The sequence below is a fragment of the Sinohyriopsis cumingii genome, chromosome 6 (genome assembly GCF_028554795.1).
Source record: "Sinohyriopsis cumingii isolate HCF-2022 chromosome 6, ASM2855479v2, whole genome shotgun sequence".
NCBI classification, from domain to species: Eukaryota; Metazoa; Mollusca; class Bivalvia; order Unionida; family Unionidae; genus Sinohyriopsis; species Sinohyriopsis cumingii.
The window spans coordinates 70278771-70303501 of record NC_142966.1 but is presented as its reverse complement, the minus strand read 5'-3'; the positions used below and the strand labels follow the sequence as shown (position 1 = coordinate 70303501).

The following is a 24731-nucleotide window of genomic DNA, read 5'->3' as shown; positions in this document are numbered from 1 at the left end:
CCCTTGTCTGATCTGACAATATACAAAGTTTAAGTTAAATCTATGTGTACCTGTTGGAAACTTATATATAATGCTTTTGATAGAGGTGGAATAAATTAGATATCCGTAAGATACCTTTGGAACACGGAATTGCTCATGACTTCGAACGCGGACTATAAAGATGCAAAGCAAGTGTGGTAATCAGAAACCACTGCGGTTATTAAGGTTCCTTGATACAATATTTATATTGAAGCCCACTCAGAAAATGTGGCTGAATTGAAATTAAGTCCATGTTTATTTGGAAAAAGATAATTTTTACGTTGCTTAAAACAATGACATCGAAATCGTTTACCGCATTTTGCTTAGCCACTGACCTATCAAGTGACCCCTCGCTCCCCGGATGTTCAATAAAGTTAATCAGTCAGAGAAAACAACAATATATCATAATTAGTTCAAGATTTCAAGATTTTATTTTTTATATAAATAGTCCTTAACCGTACGATGAAACTAATCGCCATAGCAACCCTTTTTGGAATCTCAAGATAGGTGTTGATGGTGACGACACCTGCTGAAATGAAGTTGCTGATCCCTCCGGAAGCAAACTTGTAAGATCAATGTCTCTCTGTCTCAATCATCGTCTAGCATAAGTTCAATCTGTGAAAAAGATGATATATAACGATTACCAACCTATTTCCATTCTAACGAAAATTTTAAGTAAGCCTAATTAATTGTCATGACAACCAATTATTGTTGATAGTAACTATATAATTTACATGCAATCAAACATCTGGAAATATCCTATATTGACATGCAATGAACGTTTGATATAGTTAATTTTAAAAAATGGGGAAAAGTGATATGTCGTTTTTGAGTTCCTCAAAGCAAGTTTCAGCTGATGCCTCGAGTAACAAGAAAACCCTAGTTCTAAATCACTTTAATATACAAAGTAATCTACATTACATTTATGTTGGCATACTGATTCGGTATTTCGATTGCGTATGACTGTATTTGGACATAAATTACAGTAGCAGATGACAGGCTCAATTCAGGGACAAGGTATCTAACCGATTTTGACCGTGACAATGACTCAAATTGGCCGTTCGATGGGCACATGAAAGTTGGAATATAAATATATTATCAGTTTGACATGGGCTGCGACTCTTTTTATTTTAGGTTACAATAAAATTATATATTTATAATTTTATATTGACCAAATGAATATTGATTCACCGCATCAATGTTATGCTTTTATCGTCTAAATGGTTCAAACTAGTTTTATTTATTTCACAAACTGCCAACGTTTGTTTTCGGATCTTACTGCGTGCGTTTTACGCTTTACTTCATAAGTGGTTTTGATTCAATTTCATTATTGTGTGAGATCTGCAATTTTTGAATTCTGTAAAGCTAAACATATTCTTATTTTCACATTCGATTGAGTACTAGCGTATTTACTCTTCCATTTTAATTTTTATCTTATCAACCTTTGGCTAATCTTGACACTAATCATTCTTGACTCTGATACCAATTATTAGTGATGCAATGAGCAAAAATTAAGACTATCTGCGGCGTATGGTCATATGATTAATGTTAATTTTGCCAACTGTATTTGCTTTCATAATATTTTACCCGGAGGGATTTACATCTTAACCTATTGAACGTTTAACGCAACGAAATATTATATTCACGGTTTAAACCAAGTATATTAGATAATGTTTTAATGAGTCACAGTTATCAGTCACCAGTAGTGAGAAGCTGTCGTCTGGCAAACTACCTATTAAAGTCGTTTTCCTTATAGAATCATCAAATGCAGTACGAAATTCGATCTAGTTTTCAGAGTTATATTTGCCACATTTGATATCAATGCTTCGTCATTCTTAAATTCATACTTGACGGATCACCACTACCAACATATTTAAACCACAGTATATTAGATTTTCAATAGTCTGCATAATTATTTGAATGATCTAGTCCCTTTAATGCAATGGCTTGTGGAAGCTACAAAGAATTTTGTTATATCACATTGTCATCCAATAAATATTGGACATTATAAAAATGATACTGTGTACATTATTAAGTAACGATTCCACGGCATCCTCTACATAATTTACATTACTAACCCCAACAATGTTTACTTCGAATCACAATACAACCTTTATGTGGTATCTGTATTTATCGTTTCTATGATATATAGAGCATCGTTATTCGTATTATTTCTATCAAGTGGAATGTAGTCAACGTGCTCAAATGTTCTAAATGCTTCATAAATTATATCATCATCAAAAATATTAAAATGTGAAGATGTAAATATTGTCATATATGGTAATATATATGTGTGTTATATTATATCTATTCATATCTTGGTTTTTAACATATTGTTCTTTCAATAGTTAAATATATTTCTATATTATCTTGTAATGTTACGAGCATTGTGATACGACATTTGTTATATCTTGTTTACACTTACGTAAATATAACTCATTTCGTCGTATATTTAATGGACTATTCTGCATTACTTTGAGATGTAAATAACAGTAATACATTAGAACTGGTTCCATTAATATATCTAAATTCTAATGTATTATTAGCAAATTATATCTGTTATATTGACAGTTTTATTACCAAGGTTTATTGGCTAGAGTAATGCCCCATCTTACACTATAGCGAATACTCTGAAGTAATGAACAATCAACCTTGTAATTAATTACTAATGCTTCTTTACACCTAAACGTGTTGTAGTCTGGTTCAATTTCAATTATGTTATTTTTGCTATTTCCTAGTAACATATCTTATACTCGTTATTATATGAACTTTGTTATATAACTATTATATTCTATTTATTAACTTTGTGGTTTAAAATTATCATTCATTAATGTTATATCAACCCAACCATACCCACATTTTAAAATAATTATAGATATGTTATATTGTTAAGTAATATGCTAAAAAACTGAGGATGAAAACTACTGCACAGTTGTATTGCAATAGTCGCATTTCTATTAAACCAAATTAATATAGTTTCGAATATCAGTTATATATTTTAATTAATTTTGACCTATTTTTGAATATTCAGTTGTATTATTTGGATTATCAAAAAGAGAATTATGTTGCAATTTTTGTACTCCAAATGCTAATATAAAAGAATTATTTTGATGTTTCATTTGTTGTCAAATCAATCAAATCATCATCGATTTTACGAGATAACACGTTTATTGTCAGCTCAAGCAACCCGTTTTAGTAGTGATAACTTTTAACGATCTGTGGATAATTGTCAAAATATGATTTCATAGTTAGTTTGTAGCATCTATATAAATTTTATATTCACTTCTAGTTAAAACCCTTTTCCTTCCATTGCAGAATGACAATATTTTGGCATTAGTGGTTACATTTGAATTGTTCGTTCAGGTGTCGTTCTATTATAGATAGGATTCTTAAATTTGCTACTGCTTCTTTTATTTCTCTCTAATTTCAGTTTTCCTCCCCAAAATATCTGCCAATGATTTGTTAAGTTAGATTTCATGGTATTTTTTGTCTTTTGATGCTGAATAGCATTGGTTTATATTATGGTCTTTTAGTTATGGGGACAGTAGATTCATTCGGAAATATTTCATTTCAAACGTCGAACTGCTTCAATTTCATTGTTACATTTATTTCATGACTCCAGATTCCCAAATTTATTCACATTTTTTGGAAGAGGTTGTATGAGATTTCAGTGTCCTAATATTTTCGTTTTTAGATTGTTTTTCAAATCTTATACATTTCAATTTAGGACCTATAGTTGTTACAACAGACATAAAAAAATGATTAAGTATAGAAAATTTGATATTATCATTTGTATTCAAAGTAAAATATTTTATATTCCTCATATTATGTGATGCATGATAGGTTGACTAGCAAGATAATTAATGGATTTGTTTTCTTTTGTAGTTTGTTGTTTCTTTTCATCCAGCATAATCTATTTTCAGTAATGTTTTTATTAATTATCTAGTTTTTCTTATAACAAATGTCCATGTTTGTCTTCTAGTGTCAAAATTAAGATTCTTGATTTTTATCTAGCTTATCTTGTACTGTTGTAGTTTTCCTGATTTCTTTTTAATGAGTTTTACAAAAGGGGAGGAGACAAAATGGAGTCTTCAAACGTCTGCTTACCTGATTTTACTTAACATCAACATATATTTATAATAAATGCTCAACTAAGCCATTTATCTGAAATGGTCTTAAAAGAAAACAAATGTAATTACTCCATAGCGGTAAAGAAAAGGATTTTCGATGCTCGATTATAGAACATTTATATTATAGAAATAGCCAACAATAGAAAGTCATAACCCAAGTCAGTCTAGTAATATATTAATAATCCAACTTCCATTAACCAAGTAAAATGCCAGTTTGAGTCACTTGCCCATTATAAATTCGGTCTGAGTCGCTGACATAGATTAAGGGGTAGTTTGAATCAGTGTGCCAGAATGGAGAGTTTACCTAATACTGATTTTCTTTTGGAAGAAAATGATAAGCTACATTTCCAAACAATAACCTCCATGGACTAACTTCTACCAAACGCAAGAATATTTGGCCCACAACTCAAGGCTAGCTTATCCTTTTTGTAATAGTAAACATATGTGGTGATAGATTGGCATCACTTACAGAGTTTTGATAAGTGTTCAAGTCAGGATGTTGTTGAATTGTTAGTATCATGCTTCGTAAAGAACTGTTTTCAAGTCTTTTAAAGATTTCATATATATATATATATATATATATATATATATATATATATATATATATATATATATATATATATATATATATATATATATTTGTGTGTGTGTGTGTGTGTGTGTGTACCTCGTCCATGAGCCCCTTGAACGAATTGTAGATAGAGCCTCCTCCTATTTGCAGTGATGAATAAGAAACCAACGGAGTTGAATCTGAAATAACCGAGAAAAACCATTTCCTTAATTGTATTGCCTTGTGCTTGTACGTATTGGACAAATAAGCTATTAATTGCTAAAATAATGAGATGATAATTTATTACATTAAATGTGGTCATCGTGTCATATATAACATGACAGAAGCAAAAGACAATAGATCATTTCATTGCAGGAATTATTACTAAAAGAGAGGAAAACCTTTACCTTTTCGTGGCCTTTTTCCTGTCTTATCTCGAAAGCAAATTACCTCGGAAATACTAATTGTGCATTATATAATTTTAATCTCATGGTATAACCTTCCTTGTTTTCGCAAGCAAGTTGAAAAGAAAATAGTTAATGCTCTTGACTAAAAATGGAAGCTAAACTGCGGTTCGCTAGTTTCAAAATAGGCATATTTTCTGACAAAATGGCGACTTTGGGTCTATATAAAATTTAAACCAATTTAATTTAAGACATTTTTTTTTATTTTACGCAACAAAGTAATGGATAAGAGAAGTGCCACTTGGGACTTTGTTACCATTTGGCTGCATTGTTGTCGATTCCAATATCAAAAGTACTAATCTACCTCATCCGTATTAAATTATATGTAGATTTGAAGAAAACGAAAAGAAAAAAGATGAAAGACAGCAAATCTCTGCTGGAAATCGACAGTTTCTTAAACGAACTTAACTTCATACTGACAGAAGCGAATATCCTGAAACCGACGATATATAATTTGCTTCAATTCTTTAATGTGTTTTCTTCAGAGTTTCTTGGTCACAAAAATGTTTTAGATACATCTGAGTTAAGATGTTTACCAGATAATGGAACTGCATCACAAATTCTTTCTCAGAGCATTTTACGTTCAATATGATATTATCGATGGAATATCTTTGAACTTGTCTGAGATGCTGTCTAGATATAAGCACAGGATAAGATTAATAAGAGTAGCTAAAGTATAGTTAATAAGCCATTCAATGTTAATACTGAATATCAACTTATTTGTTTCTGTCTAAATATGTAAATGTATAATATTCTGGTCGAAATTGCAAAAGAATCTATTCCAAAGGCCTCACCCAACCCTACTAGAACCATAAACCATGGTTCATGAAAGAATGTAAAGAAGTCACACGACAATACAGAGAAGCATTGAGAAAATTAACAATCTTCCGACCCCAGCCCACCGGAAAAAAAAAATTAGGTACCGCAAATTACTAGCTAATGCTTGTCGAGCAATGACCTTTGGTTTCATCTCAATGAAAGTGTTGTCTATTTTTCAAGACTATTTCATAAACATGCGGATGTGATGTAGTGAGATCTGCACACCATTTCCATTCAGAATCAATAACTCATTGCAAAACGCATTATAGAGAAAACGCCATGACAGTGCCAAGATTCATATACAAAAGAGTGTTGATAGATTTAAGGATAAAACGCCTTATAACAATATTCAATATGACTGTCATAGCCGCCTTTGTGGAGGATGAATCAGTATAAATTTAAAAAGTAACAAATAAATATTTCAAGAAAGATTTAAATTAAAAACGCAAAAAGCCTAAAACATGTTGTAATAGTTATCCGTTCAGGAGACGTAAATGTAACAAATGTATCATGACAGGACGTAATGGCATCAATTACATTTAGTAACAACTACACATAATGAAATGTGCTTTGGTGAAAACGACATTTCTGTACTTCTAATCCTCAGACGAAATAAAGATAACGCGTTTTTAAACATCACGGTAATATTCACCACTTTGGGAAGCCGTGTCTGCACTTTTTACATCTGGAATGAACTGCATATCACAAAAAGCGTTTTATTGAAAACGCACATAAATAAGTTTCCCATTCAGGAAAGTTAGCAATACCAGGATGTGATTTTGAAAACGGTCACCATGGCGGCCTTGTAGATCTGATCAGAACCATTTTTATTTTCACTCAGCTGGGATGAATGTGTGAACAAACCAAAAATAATCAAATTGGATGATGATAATTTTAAGAACATTCGAGAGAGAACACATAGCTTTAGTATGTGTCATTTCCATGATTAGAGATTATAAGGGCCATTTAAGAAATAATATTAAATACTAATTGTTTTTAGCTGGGGGCTTTTACTTTAGAATGATGTCACATTATTAAACACATTACATTGTTTCAGGACAGACGTAAACATATTGACGCGATGAGTTCAGATCATATGTTTTCTAGAAAAACCAGGCTGACATACCTCATAAAGTACTTGACGATGTTGGCAAAGACTCAAATCGAAATGATTATTCGACCCTCATTTATTTTCTGAAAATGCGTAATGTTTTGTATATAAAGATGATTTTCTGAAAATTACCTATTCCAACATTAACATCAATATTAGAGCAGACAAAGTTTTGCGCTCAGTTCAGTTGAGAGAACTTATTTATTTTAGTAATTCATTGAATTACAAAGTGCACCGACTTTATGACATAGTAGCTATTTTTAAATTACCGGGAATTCATATAAAGGTATTGTGGATTACACCATTCTGATACCTCAATACTATTTCCACATCAGCGAAATAGATGCGACATCAATCGGAACAGCACTGGAAATCATTTTGATTACTTTATAGTCTTTGGCTTTTGACTTGTGCTAGAACTTTAAGAACCATTCAGGATTGCATTGATCATGATATGCTTCAATTTCAAGTTGTCACCTTATATTGGGGAAAAAAATTAAAAATAAATTATTATGTACGCTGTATAAATGATATTCCACGAGATGTATACATGTTTCATTAAAAGGAAACTAGGCTTGCCTCTGAATGGAATTTAAGATTGACTTTAGACAAGTGTGTGAATGAACTCTTCACATTCCTTCAGAGTGTGTCCGCCACAAAATGTAGCTCTATGCTTTTGGTTGCTATCTATAGTCACCTTTGCATATCGATAAGTTGATTGTTTTCTTTTTGAGTTTTTTTTTGTCACATTGATTATGTCAATATAAGGTACACTTCTGGTTTAAGCATACAAGATGGTTTTAATGAAGTAAGTAGATCAAAACATATGGTTTGCTCCGCCATTTGCATGAACGCTCAGCATTTAACATGCTGGGGCATGGAAGATGGTGTGGAATAAAAACTAAGCGAAATGACGAACCAATAAGAGGAAATTAAAATATTTAATATATTTACAATTGATCTAGGCCTTTATTTTGCTTTGATAATATTACTACCGACGATAAAACTCTCTCTCTCTTCCTTTGGTCGGTTTGACTCCCTCTCCCTCTCTCTCTCTCTCTCTCTCTCTCTCTCTCATCTGTGTGGCTTAACGTTTTCCATCATTATAAGTCTAAAGACATCGTGGGATTACAGAAGTGTAAATCTTCTACGCTCGTCTTTTCGTGAATGTGCGCCCGTATTTTGCTATGATTGTCCAGAGACAGAGAGAGAGACAGACACAGGGAGAGAGAGACAGACAGACAGAGAGAAGGAGGGGCGGCCGCTGGATAATTTTATATTTAATTAATACTAATTGATTTTTAGACCTTATAATATATTTAAGAAACAACACTGCAGCATGAGTGCCTTGTAACCAAGAAATGGACAGCATAATGTCGACAGCCTATTGCAACTTTGTATCATTGATTATATACACATTGGAGATAAATCCCAAGAAACGTGCACGCATACCGTTACGACGAACATATTCTTGTAGGTTACTTGTTCTTAGTTCAGTTTCAATGTTTACATCCCGCCAAACCTATTTTACTCTCTCACTTCATATTTCTGGGCGGATCACAATTTATATACCAATATTATTGGTATATCAAATTGATTTATGCCAACACTTTAAAAGCAATTATATATATATATATATATATATATATATATATATATATATATATATATATATAGTTACGACTCTATGGTCATAAACAAAGTAACCGAAAGATGCAGAGCCAACAAGTTTTGTAAAATTTAACAAATAATTTAATTATCAAAGTTATAGATGAAAATGTGAGAAGAACTTACAGAATTATCAAGTCAATCCAAAGTAATAGTACATGAGCTATACTGCATTCCAAAAGAATCAAAAGTTCCATATAAGTTTCAAAACTAGAAATATACTAGTCCGCCAAGAATCGTGACGTTGTCAAAATGGTGTTGTCCGGCACCCTTTGAATAACCCATAATAGTTTCAGAATAATACTATAGTCTAAAATAGAGCACATTCTGTTTCCACTGAATTAATCCAATGAAATGTTCTTTGCTCTCAAACTATTTTTAAGTACATCATAAAACACGTCTGCAGACTCGATATTACAACAAGAACACACAAAATAAGAATGAATCCATGAATAGTATTGAATATTGTCTATTCATATACATATTCGTGTTGACTAATTGATCCAAAAAGAAATAACTTAACGCTTCTAAGATAATACCTGACTGATCTGCCTGATGGGTAAAAGGCTGAATCACGTAGACATGTTTATTAATAATTCTATTATTAGGAACTGTCAAGACAAGCGTAAACATCTATTTATAGATCCTACGCAATATGGCGTTCTTTAAGAACCATCAAACAGACCCTAGTCACGTAGATAAAATATAATGATAACCAGTCAAATTTACAACCAGAATACAAATTACAAACATCAGAAAAAATAATGTCCCAGAATATAAATATATATGAAAGGAAAGGTTCTTTTTAATTTCAAATCTACTCACGCTGAAATTTACAAAACAATTTCACCTTCAGAAAACTACAGGACTCTCTGATCGAACCCATGACACGTCAACAGAGCTAGATCATCCACTACAAAGCTGGGAAACACTTACCTTATACATTTCTCAATACTCTACTAAACATTTTCAATATCATCTGGGAAACTGACAACTTTCCGCCAATATGCCAGATACTGCCAAATAAAATAATAAAATCGACCCATCCAACTATAGACACATATCGTGCCATATCATTTACAGGCTATATTTGCAAAACCATTGAACGAATGATATCTGATTGTCTGACAGACACCTATGGTATTTCGAGTCCAACACCACACTTCCATGATACCTTCAGTGATGATTTAGGTGCAAAGGAAGCACAAATGACACTGTAGTAAGACTTTACAAACTTATTTGAAACGCTTTGTTCACGAAGGATTTGGTTTGGCTCGGTGTTGTACGGCACAGCAGCACAAGTATATGACGATGGAACACATAGTCAAGGTCCAACTGACGGACTGTCTTCATATCTAATATAGAGAAAGGTATACATTTCAGAATTTCGGTTGGTTTCAGCCATTTTGAAAGCTATCCTCATTATCGGGATGCACCCACGTGCGGATTATTGTCAGGCACCTTATCTTTATATACAATAAATCAAGGTGCTATGTTTTAATCCAGGAACTGTCTGCTCTGTATATGTCTGCAACATTTGATCTGCTTGAGATTAAAGAGTATGCATGCTATTGAATATATATTTTTTAAAAAAAACATGCTTAAACATAGTTCAAAAATGGTTGGAAGAACACGGGTGGAACTTTTCGAAATCTGAAGCTGTTCTCGTTCCCTTCTGCTAATTACACAAAATTCTTGTTGAACCAGTTCTCTAACTAGCCGATTCTCTTACCGCTTTTGTGGAGGAGACCATATTTATTTTGAGCCTGTATATTAGATATCCCAGGGACAAATGCCAGAAACTCTTGGATTTAATACATTTCTGGGAAAATGATTGCAGAACTTACCGAAAGTTCTTACTACTATTATACAGGACTTAGTTAACACCTCAACTTGACTATGACTCTTTTGTTTATGATTCAGCTTGCCAATGTTACCTACATCGAATCGTTGCACAGCAAGGTACTTAGTCTTTGCCTAGGAGTATTTAGTAAATCAGCTTTAGAAAGCTCATTTTTTACTGACATGAACCATCACTTTATCTCAAAAGAAAGAAATTGGATCTTCACTATACTTCCAAAATACTCTCTATTCCAGACCTGGACAACTTCTTCCAGGGCGCGGACCGCATTAATGATTTTTCGATTCGCACCTTAGAATGTAAATAAGCAGATAAAACTAGGTCGCGCGCATTATCCGACCGCGTGTTGTTGTTAGTTCTCCCTTATCCTCATCATATAATCTCGAACAGAATGTCTTTTAAGGACCAGACACCAAACCTTGCAATTTAAGAAACCAACTTTCACTCCGCATTTTGTCATACTAATTGGTACTCGTCTAAATCTGGAAATCAGTCTTGAGAATAACGCAGAATTACATGATCTCAAATCACCACAATGGTGTCCAAGACCCCAAAGGTATTTTTTTTTGCGAATTCAAGACTCCTCAACCAAGCATATCGTTGTACAGAGTGAATGCAATGCAACCATTCGTCTTGTATACAGGCGGTTTGAAAAACTGAGACAAGACTGCAGCTGCCTTTGCAACTGCACACGGTACAATCTCGAGCCTGTTAGCCGATAAAGCCTCCGTTTCTATCAGACAATTACAGCCAAACTAAGATCTTTAAACAGCATTACATCTCTACAAAAAACAAATGCCATTTAATACCAATTCGGAGTGAAAACTTTCAAAACCTTAAAAATATGACATCAAAATACCAAATCTTACTGAACAATGATTTTCTAAAAGCAATCGGCTAATATTACTCTGTACAGTTGACTACCCAATCACATTGGTATCATAGGTAACGAAGGGCAAAGGAGCGGTCAAATCTACCATGAAGTGACTCGTATCTAATCGAATATTCTATTTACTGAATTTGAATATTATATAAAATCGTCATGTTCTGTATACTTTTCCAAATACTTGGAATGAAGACTGCATAAACAACCCTGGGAACATCAAATTCATTGCTGGAGAGTGCCATCCATCATATAAAACAAGCGTAACGATGATTTGTATTATGTTAGCAGCATTTAGGACACATACATGGCGCATGCATAACCCATCAAAGGTAAACCTCAGCCAGAGTGAATAACTGCCAGTTTTCACTTACAATGGAATGCCCTCTTATCGAGTAGTATCGTTTTATTTCATGTGATAAAGAAGACCTTTACTGTGCGAACTCAGTTAAGACAATTTGTGATAAGGAAATACCCGAACAAAAATTGGGATTTCTTAAGAGAATGTAGTTAATAAAACAAATGTGAACCCTATATTTTACGTAGTTTATATTTGCTAACTTTATCTTTTGATTTCTGTACATATTGCAGAATGTTTATTTTAAATAACATACCTGTACAGTTTAGAATGTAAAAGATAACCGGTACCATATAGCCAGTTTTGAAATTACTTGCCTCTAAACCGCGTGCATCTCTACATATATTCCTGATATTCTAGCATAGCACCGGATGCTAAGATTCCCAAGCCAAGTAGAGCGCGAAACACATGGACGTTTCTCAGATTGTTGAAATGTTAAAATGTAACTTGTTCTAGCCATATGGCTTGTGTTTTTTGATCACTTACAGCAAAGAATGCCACTTAACTTAAAAACATTACTTTATATTCCTGCTGAATCAAGGCTAGAGGGTTTTTATTGTTATGTTTGAAGGGTGTCCTCAAAGAGATATATGATTACAGACAATAAATATACCAAAGCGATCTCACGAAAAACAAGCATTTGAAACTCTGAGCCAGTTTAATGGATTTTGTTGATATTCTAAACGAGATGTATGCCTTCCTCCAGATTATTCGGTTTATCAGGCTGAAGAGTTGTTGTATTCTTGTGACAGCAAAATATTGTTACATGAAGGAAAGAGGGTTTCGGTCGACAAATGGACATTCATATATGGATTTTAATGATCAACTATAAATACATTTAGGATTGAAAAGAGTAGATCTCGACTACCGTCGCCAGCACAGAAAATAAAGCGAATGTAACCCTTTACCTGGCGCATTTTGACAAGATTTGAGCATAGATATAGTATTGTTAGATACCACAGCAGTCTTAGAGCTTTGGTAGAAGAAAATAAATACGAAACGTTGAGTGAATTTCCAAATGATAATATGGCCAATTTATATGGTCCCTCGATACTCGACAAGATTTATCACATTGTTTCTTATGACTTCAGCTGGCAAAGAAGCAATTGTCTCTTCGTCGAATAAAGAGCTTAAAAGTGAATGTTCAGATGTCAGTATAATCCAACACGGTCTGAAAAAATTAAGTTTTTCGCTACCTTGGAATGATTCTTCCGCCACCCTATTTCCATCCTTCAATTTGAGTTTGTCTTTCCTGAGACTAACTACAACTGTTCTCCAACCAGCACTCTTGCCCTATTCAAAAATAATGGAAACGAGATATTAACATTTTTAAATGTTATGATCCACAACATGCACATTACGGTGGGTTTAGAAAAGCACTACTCAAAATAGAAAACCAAAAACAAAGGTGTACCATAAATTGGTTTGAAAACTCAGTGAAACATAGAAATGAGGAAGCTCACAGACCCATTTCTGACTATCGACTATCAAAATACTGAACACAAATAGAGACATGTAATGTATTTTATGAGGAGCCGGTGGTCTGGTAGTGTCAAATTTCCCTTTTTACCCGGGAGTGAATTTTGAAAAATGAAACTTTTATAGTGAAATTTACATTTATGATGTCTTCAGTTTCAGAAAATCGAACATTGGATAGGATAAAGAATTGTACACGTGTGTTAAAATACAAAGACTTACGCTCTCTTTACTCTCGTCACTACTATCGCTATTGCCGTCCTCATCGCTGTCACTGTTACTGTCATCTTTATTGCTATTTTTATCTTTACTATCGCTACTGTCACTATCACCATTATCATCGCTGTCGCTACTGTCGCTATCGGCTTTGTGACGCTTGGAAACACGAAGTCGATGCAATTTTTGTGCGCTGTCAGTCACCTCCAATATTGTTTCGTCGTCGCTGGTTGCCAGTACTAATGATGGCTTGCTATAACAACGGTGATTACTGCAGTCCCCATTCGATAACAAAGTCATTAGGTCATCATCCTTGTCCTTCTTGTTATCATCGTCCGAACTTGATGACTCGGCACTTTTTCCGTCATTTGAATCAGACGATGAGGAATTGTCATTATTGTTTCCACTGTCATCCGAACTTTCAGGGTCATCGTTCAACTTGTATCTTAAATACATTTAATGGAAATCTTCTTATTATGATGTTGTAATAGTGTGTGTGTGTGTGTGTGTGTGTGTGTGTGTGTGTGTGTTACCAGTTGAGAGAGTGTGTGTGATTTTGGACTTTTAACGTAGCTTTCACACCATAAACTATATAAAAGTACGTGATATTTTTTCGGCAACGTAGAGGGCACAAATATTTTCATATTTTAGCTTGTTGTTGGTGTGCAATGAACAACTGTTTGAAAATTGTGCCTGAGTCATAACATTCTGTGTTGCAAATAGAATCCAGCGTCGCACTTTTGCTGCGTTGATGCTGCATTGTTTACGATTTTTGTAACTCATCGTTACTACATTAGTGTACTCAACTATGAGCTGGTATAAAAGTACTTCTTATGCATTTTACTTATGCATGTTTCTTTTATTTCTTTTCTTTAAAAGAGAATGGCACAGGAATGAAACGTGCGATTTGTTTTGAATGAATTAAACCAAGGATGTTTCTCTTAAACTGCTAAAGAACTATATTTTTACCCAAATTATACAATATTACAGTTGATCGTAACAAGCGGATGAATTGTCACGCATTAGTTCTGTAACTATTTGTAATGTGCTTTGTTTTTCTTCATCTCTGCTTGAGGTCTTTCAATTTAGCTTGCCATTAATACTTCCAATTCACAGACATGTTTATGGATTCTCATATCAGACTATGGCAGACTTTTAAAACGAAAAAAGACACAATTGAATGTACGACTGAAAATTACACAAAACTTGATGAGAAAGTTTGAAGAATAACATGAAGTCAAATATTAAATGGGTAAACCATGAAGAGCTCATTTATAAGTGAATTTGAAAAATTGTTGGGAGCAGACAATCTTTAAATTTCTGTATATAAATGAAGATAATATGAAAATCACTTTATCCCCTTACTTTAATTTGAAAATCCAATTATTCCCATATGGGGCCCCAGAAAACCTCGGCATGCTGAGCTTTCCGTCTCCTTGGAAATGGGCGACTCCATCGAAGACAGACACAAGCGAATTGTCATTTTCAACATAAGTGTATTTTCCAGACGTATCCGACGTATCACTGTCAAAGCACATGTATACTTCACGGTCTGGTCCTGAGAAACAAAAACAGAATCCTTTGATTACTGATAAGCTATAAAAACTTGTTAAACGAGTAGTGTAATAAAATAAACAGTTATCGTATGGAAGGACACTGATTTTACTTTGTTTGATGACGGGAACTACAACGAGGTCTGTTTGAAAGGGAGGGAGGTATTTTTGACACCATACCCCAACCCTCTCAAGAACAACCTAATAAGTAATTAACGAATAAACAAACTATATTTGTTGTGAGGTTTGTGACATGTTTGAGCGCTTTAAAGGACATACTTGTAAGCAAACATTCACTCGAAGATATGTTTTAAGAAAATTATTCTTTACAAGTCGATAAAACGTTGCAATTGATAATGTTATATAATGTCTCATTATTCCGTTTTAAGGATATTATTAAAGCTCTTTTACAAAACTTTAATGTTGCAGTCTTAAAATATGTGTCACTTAGTTATCAACTGAAGTTTGATATATATTTGATTTAATCAGCTAGTGTTTTCCCTGTTATTGTAATTTCACAAAAATAAAAGTCAACAGGGTTCGATGGATAGGAAAGTAAAAATTCTTCTGCCATATAATAATTGATCAAATCAAACTGCCCAAACATGCACTTACTGTACAAACATTCCTAGGAATTATATGTCGGATGCTCCGTGACTGATGCAAATTCGATTTGGAATCTACGACCATACAGAAAAGGGAACATTTACACAAACTTTTTCAGTATTATAAAATGTCCTTGATCTTTCTTGGGAATCACATATGTGATAATGGTGTTTGGATATTACATAGCAATTTTTGCCGACTAAACAATCAATATATTATAGTGATCCATCTCATTGCTAGCGACTTATGACTACACAATCTTTAGGGAAATCTTAATGAATGATTTTGACCACGTGTGTGTGTGTGTGTGTGTGTGTGTGTGATTTGGATTTTCAAGGTAGCTTTAACAATGTTTCAGTCTTATCGCTACGATGTCTGCAGTGTTGAAGCTTATAGTGAAGACTAGCACTGGGGCATCTTGTCACAGACATGTAGCATGATGTCCCACCCAGTCACATTATCCTGACACCAGGCCGACCAGTCCTAGCACTAACCTATTAAAGCTGTGCGCCAAGAGATGTTTGACCCGGCCGGGGTTCGAACCCGCGACCTCTCGCATCTAACCGGTCATGGCCTTGTTTGATGGTCATGGGGATGGCAAGGAGAATGGATGTAAAAGGGCAATATTCACCTATTCTGTACATTAATGATTGGATCTATCCAAATCAGGGCTTCAGACTTATCACCATACAAGTAAACTTATATACACACCCTAACCATTTGTTTATGCCGCCCTAGGCATAAAGTGATACACGTCTTGTAGTTGCTAAAGCAGTCGAGACAAAATCATAGAACATACAGTGTAGCATTCCAAAGGCATACATAATATTGTATCAAAGACCGACCAAAACGTACGTATGTGTAATTTGGTAATGTAGATAAACTGGAAGGAAAACGTCCTAGGATAAAGAAGATTCTTTCATTATGCCACCGCATTTTGTGTCGTAAATTTAGTTCACTCTCCTTTTTCCTTTTAAATTTACCTCCCCTAATAAATTTTCTCTTGATCAGACATTTTATTATACAATGTGTCACCTAATCATGCAGTACCTTTCGTCGCAATAAAACAAAGAGAAATCAAAATCAGAGAGGATATAAAGCTAATCATTCAGGACTACTTTAAGACTTTTATAAGTACATGTAGCTTTTATTTCATGTCGTGCATGATGCTATTGGCACTAAGCTGTTTCGGCTGCGCGTGCTGCACGTTCTTAATCGATCCTCAAGTTTAATTGCAGGAGGTCTTTTCCTTGTGTTGCCTTCAGTTTATAGGTAATGTGTTATTCCGTGCTCGCACGAAAACATCAACAGTATTAAAAGTTTATTTCTGGTCTACTTAAGCTCTGTGTGGGTTAAATGCAAGCATCACGTGACATGTAACAAATATAACGAATCATTAATATGACTTAAAAACAAAATGAGAATAATTTTCCTTTTCTAGACAGTCACAGTGAGGTAACTTTAGCTAATAGTACTCATGTTTAAACAACTTCTAATACTTTTTAGAATTACAAGCTATTGAACAATCACTATATACGTTCTTTTTTGTTTCCTCTTCTTTTCCATTTCTTATATTTGTTATAGACGTCAATGAGTTTGCAAATTCTGGTACAGCACAAAATATTTCAAGATCTTTTAAGCATAATTGTAAACACCAGATTTGTTATAAACCACCTTCGAATGTAATTCTATTTATGGTAAGCTTTGAATTTAAATAAGATTTCATAACTGTGATTAATTTGACTTTTCATAAGTTTTCTTAGAAACAAAATTGGATACTTCAAGTCTTATTTACAAACAACGTGATGCTTACAAGAAATCTTGAATGAAGCGAAACTCTGCAAAAACCACGGAGCAAAATGCAAGATAAACCAATTATAACCCAGATGATGAAACCCGTTTCTACCTCCACAGCCTTTGCCATGACATTAGACAAGATGCGCACTTAACCGTAAACAGGTACTTCATTACTGTTAGTATAGCCAACACGTAATATTAATGCCGTGCATTTTATGCCTTTTGATCAACTCCCTCAAAGGGGCTAATTATCTGTTATGTCAACAGAGCAGAAAATAACAAACAAAAACGTTAATGTTTGATAGATAATTTTCTTTGCGACCGTGAAAAAACGCAGGCAGACAACATTTACGTTTTAGAATAATATTGTATTCAAATTACCGGCATGCTTCATTTTCCATACTTACTGCTCTGGTAATCTCTGTCCTTTCGCTTGTAAATATCTGAACGTTTGCAATATAGGTAAACGTAAGTATGTCTTCACATGAAAAACGTAAATTATATAAACTTTCGATTATTTCACTAATGTAGAGAACTATATTACGTTGAATCAATCGATATCACAGGACCTATCTTAAGACAAGTTATATTTCAGCGTCATCGGATACTTAAAGTGATCGAACTCTGCTTCCATTCATTTATTAGTCTTTAGTACATTGGCCCTAAAAATATACCGATTGACATAATTATTAATCAGATGATATTGAACATCCATTAGCCAATCAAAATATGTTTGGGCAAAACGGCAGTAGCTTCCCAAAAATAAACCATGAGGTTTTCTCTAGACTGAAAAATAGCTTGGAAGGAACAAGCTCGACCAGCCAATGTTTACCCTGCTCTTGTTCTATCACTAACAGGCAATCGCAAGGTGGAGGTGATTTGGTCCCTCGAAATGATAACTCTGAGAGTAGTTTGTGTAGAGTTCAATCAAACTGTTCTATTAACTATTCGTAAGCCAAACAATTTTACAATAAATGTACAGAGGAGCAATTGATATAGAAAAACAGATTTTGCCAATTTGGATCTTTGAACACATGAGTGATGTATACAGATAAGTATATTTTGCCTGCCTTGGATATCCGGATCAATGAACACATGAGTGATGAATATAGATAAGTATATTTTGCCTGCCTTGGATATCCGGATCAATGAACACATGAGTGATGTATATAGATAAGTATATTTTGCCTGCCTTGGATATCCGGATCAATGAACACGTGAGTGATTATATAGATAACAAATATGGGGAAAGAGACTTTCCAAGACAAATGTGTATACAAGTCATGTCGACGACAGTTTTAAAATTATCTCTTTGACATGCAGGTATATGAAACTGAAAGAAAATATGTTGTGACAGTTACTGATAAGATTTTAAATATGTTTAAACTGAAAATAGAGAAATCGAAGAGAGGATATAGTAAGTACAATTACGATACTTCCAAAGAAGAAAACCCTGAATTAAAAAAAAAAAAAAAAAAAAAAAAAAAAAAAAAAAAAAAAAATTTTATAAAGGAAAGAGAGTTTCCAACTAAAATGAAGAACATATTGGAAAAGAAAACATGGACGTGTTCTTCGTAGTTAAACAAATGAGCATCCGTGGTAAAAGATTAAAAAGAGCTCTAAAGACCAGAATGTGGCAATACTTCAAACACCACAAGACGTAATAATGGATAGATGTTTCACAAAAATTGATAAAGGAATATAGCAACACCGGACACATTTCAATGGATGTGGGTAGAGATCCAAAATATGTCCGAAGAATTGATAAAAGTCATATTTGCTTATTTTGATATCTACAATATTTATATTAATGCTGCTTACCAGACTTTTTCTAGATTTTATCAATTGTCGGAGCAGAAGATTAAGCATAAAATGTCAAAGAAGATATAAATCGAAAAACTTGAATTGGAAGTTCGCATGGTCCATGTTTTCATGGAATACACATAACTAATCCAGGCTTTATGTGACCTGCCCATAAGGGCATTTCTATTTCTCCCATTTCGCTCTTCGAAGCTGACCTCAGCTTTTTCTAGGGGTTTAAGTCGACTCATTAGTAATGCCCAGGTAAATGTTTAATAGAGGAAAGGTAAAACATTGGTTCTCATCGACCTAATTTATTTCATATAAATAGATTATCTCATTATAGGTTACATATACAAACATTGCAAATTATCCTCTTGGCATTCCGATTCCAGGCAAGGATTTTCGTCAGAACTTATTCTAGGAGTGCAAGCAGAAAGTAAGCAACAGCAGACCAAATGTCGAATCAACATACAAATACAAAAAACATGAGATCTGAGTGTTATATGTTCACATTTTATGTATCTGCCAAAAGGCATTTTCACTTCTAAAACATACTGTCCCAGCAGATATTAAACTCACAAAGACCAGAGAAGGTTCAGAACATAATTCCATTAAGCATCTGATATGTTTGAGCTATTCTCTGACCACAACATGTCAATAGGGGATTTATACTAAACAGTTTTCAGCAGCTGAAATCATAATCCAGATTGATCATATGATCATTAAAAATGGACATGACCTACGCATCTAGTCCGTGAAAATGATACGTCTCTGATGATGCTGACTAAAATGAAATTAGTCTCAATGTCTTAAATGAAATGCATCTCAACGTATTCTGTAGTTCAATATATAACGCTAAATATATTTAAAAAAACATCTTTCAGAAGAAGCCTTCACTCTATTCTTCGAAAATGTGCCCATAAAAGGTCATTTTTTCATAAAACTTATCTTTAATAGCCTAACCATCCTTTCCAAGCAAACCTAATTAATTGAATCAATACGTCATGAGTACAAAAGGAATACAAACTACACAATGTCAAAAGGGGTCCAAATAAACATGCTTTAAAAGGGGGAGCATTAGGTCCAGAAGTGAACATATGGGGTAAATGCATGTGTGGAAATGTTATATATTTGTCAATAGGCTTAACGAAATACCTCCTAATTAGGATCCATGTTTAGTGGAATTTGCTCAACGAATTACATCTAACCGTTATTACTGAATGCTAAAGCCGGTTCCTAAACACAATATATCAAAAAGGGGTTGAAATAAACAAGTAACCAGGAATCACTACAGTGTAAGGGTTAAGATCATAGGCCTTCTCTATACAGACTTTTCGCAACCAACGCATACAGACTGGGATATTTGTTCAATAAGGAACGATAAATTTCATCGATACTTTCTCTTGGGGCCAAATTGGTCCCTTTATATAAAATCTCAGTCACATATATAAATCAAAATAATGTACGAAGGAGATCGGGAGGCCTCTAGTTGGTCATTATAGGTTATCTCCTTAAGATCCTTTTATTGCCATCATATATTGAACTCTAACTAAAGTTGAAACTAGTTCGAAGAAAATCTTCTAAATTTGTTTCACAGCTTCATCAGATTTCTAAACCAAAGAGCTCAAGTATAGGTTCTAATGAAAATAACTAAAATGGGGATTGGCGTAGACAAAACAATTAATAGATATCGGTCCTCGGTGTGATAGCTTTATTTAGCCGGAATCCCGAAAGACACTACTATGTCTTTGATTCAGTTTATTAATGGAGTCTAATTCGACTCCTGGCTAAGAACGTTTCAATATGGTTAAAGAAAATAGGCACAAGTTGGGTCCAGATAGGTTTAATTATCTACCTGATAGGCTATCGAAAACAGATTATACGGACAAATCAATCATCGTTACCCTTGACTGGTGCTGATTCAGCTCAAATAATTTAATCAACATTTATTCTTGGAGTCCAAGCAGATTCCAAAGAAACTGTCAAATAATTCTCAGAATCGAAGAGAATAACAAAGGTAAATAAAACTGTGAATCAAAGTATTTTTATCAACGGATCTGATCACATGAGGAAAAGGTGTATATATGCAGATATAATTATTCCCTATTCAGCCTTCATGTTTCTGGAAACGCTCAACAAATTTCGTCTACACTTCTCCGAACGCCTAAGCAAATCCTTGCTTATAAGATTGCCAAGAAGTGGGTAAATTCAAAATTATTTCATCAGTGGATGCCAAAGTCCCAATTGTTGATATCATCTGTCATCGCAATACATTTTCACCTGGCTCTTCTCCCGATGAAATTCACCAATAATTATTTTATTGAATCCAAAAACAATCGAAATTAAAAATTTAAATCATAGGTCCGAATCAAAAAAGTTTAAGAATGTGGATCTAAGGTTCCATAGGTGCACGTACTTTGTTGTAATGGTGGCATTTTATAACTGCTATCTAGATTGAGCCTCCGATTTCTCTGAACCAACCTAACGAATTTTGTTGAACGTTTTCCACTGTTTGAGCATATATTTATCTAAAAACATTCAAAGAATGGGTCCAAAATATTTTAACAAGGGATTTGTGTACTCCAAAACATTGGTAGGTTCAGTCCTCTGGCGGAGAGTCCATTTCCTTTCTATTCCGCTCGACTAAATTGGTCTGATCTTGTTAAAAGGGTCTAGATCGACCCCTTGCTACGACTCCAGATAAAGTGGTGCAACGTACAATTTTCATTTTCTTAATCTGGAATAGGCAACTGGTTAGTTATTGCTTATTGATTCTGAGAATATGTATAAGGATCTGAGCTGCGACATTTTATCTGAATATGGAAATTCATTATCTCTAAGAATATACAGATTTCATACTTGCTGAAGCGATTTTGTTCCATTGTCACCAAGCATGTTCATTGAAAATCTGTTCTATTTGTAATGAAAGTTTAAAAACTGTGCAAATTTTTGTTTAATGTTCATTAGACAGTTATAAAATAAAGATAAAAGGGAAGAAAAACGGAGGAGCGTTGTCTGTTGTTTTTTTTATAACTTAATTACTCGTTCTAAGATCTTGTTTCACAAAGAAAAAGACAATGTGAAAATAATATTTTCATTTACAGAAAATGTTCATACCCTTTTCCGTCGGCTTCTTTCCCACGTCTTGCGGTATCCCCGATGACCGCCTGTTACATCCGCAACTGCCTTCACTAAAGAACGTCCCAGGCGCGCACGGCATGCGGACCCAGACTTTGGCTGCAGTGTACTGTCGATAGAAGCTTGACTGTTTTGCTACTGGTTTCTTGTCACAGAATGCTGCAAATATGAATGTTCAGCGTCAAACGGAGTATCACCCAAACATCTGTTTTGTAAATGGAATGCTTCTTACTTTGAGTGTTATGTTTTGTTGATCTAAAAGTTCTGGCTATGAGTCCAGTCTTTTTTGTCACCGAACCCGATTAGAAATCCTATAGAACACTCGCGTTATAAACTGATACAACAAAGTAACGGATGGGTTATACAATAATAGGAAGCTCAAGGATATCACTTTCTTTTCAACCAATAAGGGATATCTACACACAATTTCATATATGCGTTATGTGTTTTAGTTTGTTTTGGATAGGATGACTCAACAGTTCAAAAAGACCTTCCTTCTTATAATCTAAATGTATCAAAGCTACTGCACCTAAAAGGAATCTAAAGATAGTATCATCTTTTGTTGCACCCAAGCAAAATCTCTTCTCTCTTTTGTCGTTAGTAGTGTGGTGGGGCCATCCATCTTGCTGTCAGACGTGCGTCACTTGTGTATTGTATTATCTCTTTGAAATAGATCCTAATAGATTCTCGTTTATTTCTCTCCCCTTACTCAATAGATTAAGTAGTCGAATTACTAGTTATGATTTATCGTGGATATGTGTAAATGATATTTTCGTCGGTATGTAAATTTGTTCATTCCGGAAGGGGTCGTACTACTGGCACATTAGAATTATTGTTGAATGAATAATTATAATCGTGTTTAAAAATTGGTAACCCACGAAGAAAACGAATTTACATTGCTTGAAATAAAAAGTGTATTATTCGTGACGAAATACAAGCCTTACGGGAATCAGGTTCATCGTCTGAGCAAGATCCGGTACATGATTCGTCCGTAACGCATCCATCATTCTCTTTGAAAGCTGTTCCCACCGGACAGCAGTCAATCACGGATCGGCCCCACTCACATCGCCAGTAGGCACGACAGCTTGCGGAGCTTCTTCTACCAGGCGACCCACGCATATTCTTACAGGAATCTGAAATACAATAACATATACTGCATTGTTCTCTAAAATAACATACAATGTATTTTTATTTTTAAAGCAAGATTAATGTGAATGGCTGAAACACTGTGTGTGTGCGTGTGTCCATGTATGTCTGTGTGTGTGTGTGTGTGTGTGTGTGTGTGTGTGTGTGTGTGTGTGTGTGTGTGTAAGTGTGATATGGATTTTTAAGGTAGCTTTAACAATTTTCAGTCATATCGCTACGATGTCTGCAGTGTGGCAGTTTATACTGATGTCTAGCACTGGGGCATCATGCCGCAGACACGTAGCCTGATATTCCACCCAGTCACATTATCCTGACACCAGGCTGACCAGTCCTAGCACTAACCTCTTAATACTGAGCGCCAAGCGAGGCTGCTGTTAGTACCAATTTTGTGAGTCGTTGGTATGACTCAGCCAGATATCGAACCCACGACCTCCCGCATCCGAGGCGGATGCTCTAACCAGTAGGCTACGTAACAATCTGTCCATAAAATAGAGTTTGTTGAAGGATATATCGTATGGATCAATCTATGCCATAATCAAAGTCTTAACCAACCATATAACATTTCACTGATCGATATCGGGGAAAGTTTTTGCAGATCTCTCTGCACATAGAATACTTATCCGTTTTGTATAATAGCTTATTACGCAATTTACTAATTATATATTGGGGAAAGTCACATAACACATTGCCTTGCTTACATTTCCCAACATTTCAGTTGCATTTACATAGAGAAAAATTATTCGAGTTTTTTTTCCTTAAAATATAATGTATAAAGTATATCGATCTTTACCAAATGGACAATCCACCTCTCCAGAATGTTTGCACACATCTTCAATGTCATCCCAAAACTCTCCAAAAGGACATGTGCGAACTTTTGGCTGATATTTGTCATCGTCATCGGACGAATCATCGTCATTATTATTATCGACTTTACTATTGCTGTCGTCATTAGACGAGTCACTGTCATCGTCACCAGAACAGATGACATATTTATCACATGCGTTGGGAAGTCTAACTCGACAATTCGCAGCTTTCCCATCACACTGGTTACAAATTCCTGAAAAATAATTGAAATATGTAAATATCATTACCGGTTTTCAGGTATATTGTATTCAACAAATGTGTGTGTGTGTG

The 24731-nt window shown here is 34.3% G+C and overlaps 1 protein-coding gene across 4 annotated transcripts in view; it reads right to left on the bottom strand.

Annotated features, from left to right (window-relative positions):
• Positions 1 to 426: 426 nt before the first annotated feature.
• The window catches only part of LOC149797162 (uncharacterized), a 40681-nt gene continuing 16376 nt past the window's right edge, over positions 427 to 24731 (bottom strand). For 2 of the 4 annotated variants that reach the window (XM_089961837.1, XM_089961838.1), the window contains exons 5-13: positions 24388 to 24654; positions 23396 to 23584; positions 22431 to 22610; positions 17918 to 17953; positions 14920 to 15112; positions 13561 to 13999; positions 13059 to 13155; positions 4816 to 4898; positions 427 to 633 (exon numbers count right to left, since the gene is read on the bottom strand). In XM_089961837.1, the coding sequence (XP_089817963.1) occupies positions 607 to 633; positions 4816 to 4898; positions 13059 to 13155; positions 13561 to 13999; positions 14920 to 15112; positions 17918 to 17953; positions 22431 to 22610; positions 23396 to 23584; positions 24388 to 24654 (1511 nt within the window). In that variant the 3' untranslated portion in view covers positions 427 to 606. The remainder of the gene's footprint in view (positions 634 to 4815; positions 4899 to 13058; positions 13156 to 13560; positions 14000 to 14919; positions 15113 to 17917; positions 17954 to 22430; positions 22611 to 23395; positions 23585 to 24387; positions 24655 to 24731) is intronic. The other 2 variants (XM_089961839.1, XM_089961840.1) reach the window with 1 other exon arrangement.